The sequence below is a fragment of the Mizuhopecten yessoensis genome, unplaced genomic scaffold (genome assembly GCF_002113885.1).
Source record: "Mizuhopecten yessoensis strain PY_sf001 unplaced genomic scaffold, ASM211388v2 scaffold11031, whole genome shotgun sequence".
NCBI lineage: Eukaryota > Metazoa > Mollusca > Bivalvia > Pectinida > Pectinidae > Mizuhopecten > Mizuhopecten yessoensis.
In genome coordinates this window covers 129,970-139,699 of record NW_018408844.1, presented here as the reverse complement: position 1 = coordinate 139,699, position 9,730 = coordinate 129,970, and the positions used below count along the sequence as shown (strand labels likewise).

The 9,730-nt window shown below is 44.5% G+C and overlaps 1 protein-coding gene across 1 annotated transcript in view; it reads right to left on the bottom strand.

The window, feature by feature from the left end:
• The window catches only part of LOC110464758 (vacuolar protein sorting-associated protein 13A-like), a 46,625-nt gene that overhangs the window by 10,276 nt on the left and 26,619 nt on the right, over window positions 1-9,730 (bottom strand). Inside the window, exons 4-5 of the mRNA XM_021520127.1 lie at window positions 1,218-1,313; window positions 168-269 (exon numbers count right to left, since the gene is read on the bottom strand). Of these exons, the coding sequence (XP_021375802.1) occupies window positions 168-269; window positions 1,218-1,313 (198 nt within the window). The remainder of the gene's footprint in view (window positions 1-167; window positions 270-1,217; window positions 1,314-9,730) is intronic.

The following is a 9,730-nucleotide window of genomic DNA, read 5'->3' as shown; positions in this document are numbered from 1 at the left end:
CGCCGGACGGACGGACGGACGGACAACGCCATACCATAATACTCCAGTCAAATTTGACGGGCATATAAAAATAGATTATTGTTATTTGAACTAAAACGATTAAACATGTCAATTTTCTGCTGTTAAAAGTCTGCGCTAGTCATGAAAGCCTACTGAATGTAACTTACTTTTCTCCGCCTCAATCTGTTTAGCTTCCTCAATCTGCTGCAGTCGCCTCTGCTTGGCCTCCTGTTTGGCTTTCTCCTCTTTCTCCGCATTGTACTTAATCGCTACAGAGAAACAAAGGGCACATGATAACTGTAACAGACAGCTCCACTGTTTACATGTATTCTATGTTGTTTAAATATTGATGTTTCAGCTTTAATGCTACTAACATCTTTTGATCCTATATGATCCCTAGTTGAAAATCCAATGTAGGGAGACAATATCACAATTTCTGCATATTCTAATGTTTAATATTAAACTGATCAATATTGTATGTTTATTATTGACATAACAGTGTATTCTTTCAATATTAAAGTATTTCAAAGCAATCCAGGCATTAATTCAGTTGTTTTTTATCAATGAGTCACATATATATGTGTCCATTTTTCTGTACTTCAGGAAACCGGCTACCTATTTCACAACTGTGAAGTTTTTCAAGTAAGATAACTCTTACATGCAATTACTATGTGTATATGGTTTTATTATAAAATGTCAATTTTTAATCGTTTATAGATAATTAATTTGACACAATTTCAGCATTCATGAAATTGATATACATTAATGCAATACTAATCTATGTCAGTATCTTTTTCATTGACATTATTTTGCAAAAAATTGTGTTTCATTTTTTTTTCAAAATTCACTCCTTTTTACATAAATTTCTATTTAAAATCCTTAAAATTCCGCCAACCTTTATTTTTCTTGTGGCAGAACATTTTCTTTACTTCAAAGCAATATATACAAAATTTGAAGAATTCTACTGAGAAATGGTGACACCTACAATCCTATTACTTTAATCCCAAATCTAAACTCCAATCAGAATAATGTCACAATACGTTTTGTGAAACTAAAGCTAGGCTTCATCACTCCACAATGAAAAGTTACTTCTCCAATCAATATCCACATTTTGATCATTTGAAGTGTGATGTCATGTATCATGTGATGTGTCATGTGATGTGTCATGTGTCATATCATGTGATGTGTCATATCATGTGATGTGTCATGTGACATACCAATGTTTGGGACAGCCAGGGCATAAATTCCATCGATGGAGGCTATCACAGGCTCTGTATACAAGTTCTTCCAGGGAATCTTCAACGTCAGTTTTCCTGGAAAATACAACATTATAATGAACTTCATATCCACTGATAAAACATTATACTATAGACATACACATATAGGTATTGTACTCATATTTCTTAGTGCCAGGAGTTCCAGGAACAACTAGCTGCATTTGACCAGTGTGTGTTCGTAGACAGAAGTTCGAGTCCCAGTGACCCTGTGTTTTGTGTTTGACCAGTGTGTACCTAGACAAAGGTTTGAGTCCTAGTGACCCTGTGTTTTGTGTTTGACCAGTGTGTACATAGACAAAGGTTGGAGTCCTTATAGTGACCCTGTGTTTTGTGTTTGACCAGTGTGTACATAGACAAAGGTTCGAGTCCTTATAGTGACCCTGTGTTTTGTGTTTGACCAGTATGTACATAGACAAAGGTTGGAGTCCTATAGTGACCCGGTCTTTTGTGTTTGACAAGTGTGTACATAGACAAAGGTTTGAGTCCTAGTGACCAGGTCTTTTGTGTTTGACAAGTGTGTACATAGACAAAGGTTGGAGTCCTAGTGACCCGGTGTTTTGTGTTTGACCAGTGTGTACATAGACAAAGGTTCGAGTCCTTATAGTGACCCTGTGTTTTGTGTTTGACCAGTGTGTACATAGACAAAGGTTGGAGTCCTTTTAGTGACCCTGTGTTTTGTGTTTGACCAGTGTGTACATAGACAAAGGTTGGAGTCCTTTTAGTGACCCTGTGTTTTGTGTTTGACCAGTGTGTACATAGAGAAAGGTTCGAGTCCTTATAGTGACCCTGTGTTTTGTGTTTGACCAGTATGTACATAGACAAAGGTTGGAGTCCTATAGTGACCCGGTCTTTTGTGTTTGACCAGTGTGTACATAGACAAAGGTTCGAGTCCTAGTGACCCGGCGTTTTGTGTTTGACAAGGGTGTACATAGACAAAGGTTGGAGTCCTATAGTGCCCCGGTTTTTTGTGTTTGACAAGTGTGTACATAGACAAAGGTTCTAGTCCTAGTGACCCGGTCCTTTGTGTTTGACAAGTGTGTACATAGACAAAGGTTCTAGTCCTAGTGACCCGGTCCTTTGTGTTTGACAAGTGTGTACATAGACAAAGGTTGGAGTCCTATAGTGACCCGGTCTTTTGTGTTTGACCAGTGTGTACATAGACAAAGGTTGGAGTCCTAGTGACCCTGTGTTTTGTGTTTGACAAGTGTGTACATAGACAAAGGTTGGAGTCCTATAGTGCCCCGGTTTTTTGTGTTTGACAAGTGTGTACATAGACAAAGGTTGGAGTCCTATAGTGACCCTGTGTTTTGTGTTTGCCAGTGTGTACATAGACAAAGGTTTCGAGTCCTAGTGACCCGGTGTTTTGTGTTTGACCAGTGTGTACCTAGACAGAAGTTCGAGCCCAGTACATGTATATGACCAGGAGTGAGATCTATATCCAGCCCAGTACATGTATATGACCACGAGTGAGATCTATATCCAGCCCAGTACATGTATATGACCATGAGTGAGATCTATATCCAACCCAGTACATGTATATGACCACGAGTGAGATCTATATCCAGCCCAGTACATGTTTATGACCAGGAGTGAGATCTATATCTACCCCAGTACATGTATATGACCAGGAGTGAGATCTATATCCAGCCCAGTACATGTATATGACCAGGAGTGAGATCTATATCCAGCCCAGTACATGTATATGACCAGGAGTGAGATCTATATCCAGCCCAGTACATGTATATGACCAGGAGTGAGATCTATATCCAGCCCAGTACATGTATATGACCAGGAGTGAGATCTATATCCAGCCCAGTACATGTATATGACCAGGAGTGAGATCTATATCCAGCCCAGTACATGTATATGACCAGGAGTGAGATCTATATCCAGCCCAGTACATGTATATGACCAGGAGTGAGATCTATATCCAGCCCAGTACATGTATATGACCAGGAGTGAGATCTATATCCAGCCCAGTACATGTATATGACCAGGAGTGAGATCTATATCCAGCCCAGTACATGTATATGACCAGGAGTGAGATCTATATCCAGCCCAGTACATGTATATGACCAGGAGTGAGATCTATATCCAGCCCAGTACATGTATATGACCAGGAGTGAGATCTATATCCAGCCCAGTACATGTATATGACCAGGAGTGAGATCTATATCCAGCCCAGTACATGTATATGACCAGGAGTGAGATCTATATCCAGCCCAGTACATGTATATGACCAGGAGTGAGATCTATATCCAGCCCAGTACATGTATATGACCACGAGTGAGATCTATATCCAGCCCAGTACATGTATATGACCACGAGTGAGATCTATATCCAGCCCAGTACATGTATATGACCACGAGTGAGATCTATATCCAGCCCAGTACATGTATATGACCACGAGTGAGATCTATATCCAGCCCAGTACATGTATATGACCACGAGTGAGATCTATATCCAGCCCAGTACATGTATATGACCACGAGTGAGATCTATATCCAGCCCAGTACATGTATATGACCACGAGTGAGATCTATATCCAGCCCAGTACATGTATATGACCACGAGTGAGATCTATATCCAGCCCAGTACATGTATATGACCACGAGTGAGATCTATATCTAGCCCAGTACATGTATATGACCACAAGTGAGATCTATATCCAGCCCAGTACATGTATATGACCACGAGTGAGATCTATATCTACCCCAGTACATGTATATGACCACGAGTGAGATCTATATCTAGCCCAGTACATGTATATGACCACGAGTGAGATCTGTATCTAGCCCAGTACATGTATATGACCACGAGTGAGATCTATATCCAGCCCAGTACATGTATATGACCACAAGTGAGATCTGTATACAGCCCAGTACATGTATATGACCACGAGTGAGATCTGTATCTAGCCCAGTACATGTATATGACCACGAGTGAGATCTATATCCAGCCCAGTACATGTATATGACCACGAGTGAGATCTATATACAGCCCAGTACATGTATATGACCACGAGTGAGATCTGTATCTAGCCCAGTACATGTATATGACCACGAGTGAGATCTATATCCAGCCCAGTACATGTATATGACCACAAGTGAGATCTGTATACAGCCCAGTACATGTATATGACCACGAGTGAGATCTGTATCTAGCCCAGTACATGTATATGACCACGAGTGAGATCTATATCCAGCCCAGTACATGTATATGACCACGAGTGAGATCTATATCCAGCCCAGTACATGTATATGACCACGAGTGAGATCTATATCCAGCCCAGTACATGTATATGACCACGAGTGAGATCTATATCCAGCCCAGTACATGTATATGACCACGAGTGAGATCTATATCCAGCCCAGTACATGTATATGACCACAAGTGAGATCTGTATACAGCCCAGTACATGTATATGACCACGAGTGAGATCTGTATCTAGCCCAGTACATGTATATGACCACGAGTGAGATCTGTATTTAGCCCAGTACATGTATATGACCACGAGTGAGATATATATCCAGCCCAGTACATGTATATAACCATGAGTGAGATCTATATCCATAGACGGGGAGACATAGACGGGGAAGCATAGACAGAGACGCATAGACAGGGAGACATAGACAGGGAGGCATAGACGGGGACGCATAGACGGGGAGGCATACACAGGGAGGCATACACGGGGAGACATAGACGGAGAGGCATAGACGGGGACACATAGACAGGGAGAAATAGAAGGGGAGGCATAGACGGGGAGACATAGACGGGGAGACATAGACAGGGAGACATAGACGGGGAGGCATAGACCGGGAGGCATAGCCGGGGAGGCATAGACGGGGACACATAGACGGGGAGACATAGATGGGGAGGCATAGACAAGGAGACATATACAGGGAGGCATAGACAGGGACACATAGACAGGGAGGCATAGACGGGGAGGCATAAACGGGGAGGCATAGACGGGGACTGGGAGGCATAGATGGGGAGGCATAGACGGGGAGGCATAGATGGGGAGGCATAGACGGGGAGGCATAGACAAGGACGCATAGACAGGGAGACATAGACAGGGAGGCATAGACGGGGAGGTATAGACGGGGAGGCATAGACGGGGAGGCATAGCATAGACGGGGAGGCATAGCATAGACGGGGAGGCATAGACAGGGACGCATAGACAGGGAGACATAGACAGGGAGGCATAGACGGGGAGGCATAGCATAGACGGGGAGGCATAGACGGGGACACATAGAAGGGGAGACATAGATGTGGAGGCATAGACAGGGACGCATAGACAGGGAGACATAGACAGGGAGGCATAGACGGGGACGCATAGACAGGGAGGCATAGACGGGAAGGCACAGTTGGGAAGGCATAGAAGGGGACGCATAGACAGGGGACATAGACAGGGGGACATAGAGGGAGAGACATATACGGGGACGCATAGACGGGGAGACATAGGCGGGGGGACATAGACAGGGAGGCACAGACGGGGACGCATAGACAGGGAGACATATACGGGGACGCATAGACGGGGAGACATAGACGGGGAGGCATAGACGGGGAGACATAGACGGGGATGCATAGACGGGGACGCATAGACGGGGAGACATAGACGGGGAGGCACAGACGGGGAGACATATACGGAGAGGCATAGAAGGGGAGACATAGACGGGGAGGCATAGACGGGGAGACATAGTTGGGGACGCATAGACGGGGAGACATAGACAGGGAGGCACAGACGGGGACGCATAGACGGGGTGGCATAGACGGGGAGAAATAGACAGGGAGGCATAGACAGGGAGACATAGACAGGGAGGCACAGACGGGGAGACATAGACGAGGAGACATAGACAGGGAGGCACAGACAGGGAGACATAGTTGGGGACGCATAGACGTGGGTGGCATAGACGGGGAGACATAGACAGGGAGGCACAGACAGGGAGGCATAGACAGGGAGGCACAGACAGGGAGACATAGACAGGGAGGCATAGACAGGGAGGCATAGAGGGGGACGCATAGACGGGGAGACATAGACGGATAGGCACAGACGGGGAGACATAGACGGGGAGACATAGTTGGGGATGCATAGACAGGGAGACATAGACAGGGAGGCACAGACAGGGACGCATAGACGGGGTGGCATAGACGGGGAGACATAGACAGGGAGGCACAGACGGGGAGACATAGACGGGGAGGCATAGACGGGGAGGCATAGAAGGGGAGACATAGACGGGGAGGCATAGAAGGGGAGACATAGACAGGGAGGCACAGACGGGGAGGGACAGACGGGGAGGCATAGACGGGGTGGCATAGACGGTGAGACATAGACAGGGAGAAATAGAAGGGGAGGCATAGGCAGGGAGGCATAGACAGGCAGACATAGTTGGGGACGCATAGACGGGCAGACATAGACAGGGAGAAATAGAAGGGGAGGCACAGACGGGGAGACAAAGACGGGGAGACATAGTTGGGGATGCATAGACAGGGAGCCATAGACAGGGAGGCACAGACAGGGACGCTTAGACGGGGTGGCATAGACGGGGGGACATAGACAGGGAGAAATAGAAGGGGAGGCATAGACAGGGAGGCAGAGACGGGGAGGCATAGACGGAGACGGGGAGGCATAGACGGGGACGGGGAGGCATAGACGGGGAGGCATAGAAGGGGAGACATAGACGGGGAGGCATAGACGGGGACGGGGAGGCATAGACGGGGAGGCATAGACGGGGAAACATAGATCTATATCCAGCCCAGTATATGTATATGACCACGAGTGAGATCTGTATCTAGCCCAGTACATGTATATGACCACGAGTGAGATCTATATCCAGCCCAGTGCATATGTATATAACCATGAGTGAGATCTATATCCAGCCCACATCTGTTACACTCCTCACAGTTTGTCAACATGTTGTGACAACATTAAGGTTAAACATAACAAACCTTTTTACAGCTATAATCATGCTTCATTCAGGGTTACAAATGTTAGGACAGCCAACAACTTTCATAATCCAATAGGAAAATGAGGACTTTTTAGGGAGTTTGGATAAAAAATATATATATATCTGTAAGGATGTAACAATATTTCACATTTAGATCTGTCGAGTATTTCTCATATAGATCTGTCGAGTATTTCTCATATAGATCTGTCGAGTATTTCAAATTTAGATCTGTCGAGTATTTCAAATTTAGATCTGTCGAGTATTTCACATTTAGATCTGTTGAGTACATCTCATGGGCAGCCATATTGTTCTTCAAATCAGTTTTAAAACACGCAAACTATATGGTTAATGGGGAATCTACATACGAAATTTGAGGAAGATCTTTCAAGCATTATTTGAGACCAAACTAGAACTGTAAGCCAAAGGCTAACTAATACCCCCCGCTCCTATATAAACCAGAACTGTAAGGAATAGGCTAACTAAGGCAAAGCATCGCAAATTAAAGCAATCCATAGTCTCCCACCAGTAATGATTTCTTTATTCACCAAGCTGTACACTTATTGAAGTATATAGGTAACTGACATACTGCCTGTACTCCCTCCCAATGCCAAAACATACTTGCTTACCAAATGTTGTTAGCCCAGATGAACCAGTTTTACTGAAGTCGTCTTAGTAGTTAAGTAAGGAAGAGTTGTCAGGACAAAGATTTTTAACAAAGGGCCATAACTTCGGACAAAAGGGCCAGAATGACAAAATAATACATAGATGCACAACTTCAGAAGGAGTTGTCCGGACAAACATTTTCTATGGACAGATAGACAGACAGACAGACAGCAACAGACAGACAGCAACAGGCGGACGGACGAACAGACAAGCTGATTCCAGTATACTCCCCCCCCCCCCACCTTCATTGCGAGGGTATAAAAAGCTGTCAAAATCTAAGATGGCCACCTGGCAGCCATCTTGTTCTTAATGATCAGTCTCAAAATAAAGTACCAAAAGTAAAGTGTAGTCACACATGTATAGTAGCTACTGGTACACATAGCTCACTATATCATATGTTATTTGTTTATACAGCACATGTATTCAATTCTGACAGCAAAAAGACAGTTTGCAGTAAATAATATTGTTGTATCTGTATTGTAGATGATATCTATATATATGTGAGTCATTTCAACCAGGTAAGAATCTATCAAGATATGACAGGTGTCCCTACTTGTTAGTACACGCCCAGAACACACTGTGACGGTGCCGACCCTCCTACAGGCAAATAAAATTATATATATATATAATTATACTTCGTGGTTTATTTATCTGCAGGATAAAATCTTCCTTTTTTATGATCATTCAAGCATGACAGACACATACCATATTTCACTGAATAAGCTCCCTGGATGGGAAAATTAGAATGGTTGCCGACCTTACCATATTCTTAAAGAATAGCCGTCAAAAACTTTTTAAATATACGTTAGTAAATTACGATGAAGTGATGGGATTCTCAGACCAGAAAAAATGGAGAGGGGCACTTTAAAGTGATTGGGACCCTCACACCAGAAAAATGGAGAAGGGCACTTAAAAGTGATTGGACCCTCACACCAGAAAAATGGAGAGGGGCACTTAAAAGTGATTAGGACCCTCGCACCAGAAAACTGGAGAGGGGGCACTTAAAAGTGATTTGGACCCTCACACCAGAAAATGTGATTGGGACCCTCACACCAGAAAAATGGAGAGGGGCACTTTAAAGTGATTAGGACCCTCGCACCAGAAAAATGGAGAGGGGGCACTTAAAAGTGATTTGGCTCTCACACCAGAAAATGTGATTGGGACCCTCACACCAGAAAAATGGAGAGGGGGCACTTAAAGGTGATTGGGACCCTCACAACAGAAAAATGGAGAGGGGCACTTGAAAGTGATTGGGACCCTCACACCAGAAAAATGGAGAGGGGGCACTTGAAAGTGATTTGGACCCTCACACCAGAAAAATGTAGAGGGGGCACTTGAAAGTGATTTGGACCCTCACACCAGAAAAATGGAGAGGGGGCACTTAAAAGTGATTGGGACCCTCACACCAGAAAAATGGAGAGGGGCACTTAAAAGTGATTGGGACCTTCACACCAGAAAAATGGAGAGGGGCACTTAAAAGTGATTGGGACCCTCACACCAGAAAAATGGAGAAGGGGCGCTTAAAAGTGAGTCGGACCTTCACACCAGAAAAATGGAGAGGGGCACTTTTAAAGTTATTGGGACCCTCACACCAGAAAAATGGAGAAGGGGCGCTTAAAAGTGAGTCGGACCTTCACACAAGAAACATGGAGAGGGGCACTTTTAAAGTTATTGGGACCCTCGCACCAGAAAAATGGAGAGGGGAACTTAAAAGTGATTGGGACCCTCACACCAGAAAAATGGAGAGGGGCACTTAAAAGTGATTTGGACCCTCACACCAGAAAAATGGAGAGGGGCACTTAAAAGTGATTGGGACCCTCACACCAGAAAAATGGAGAGGGG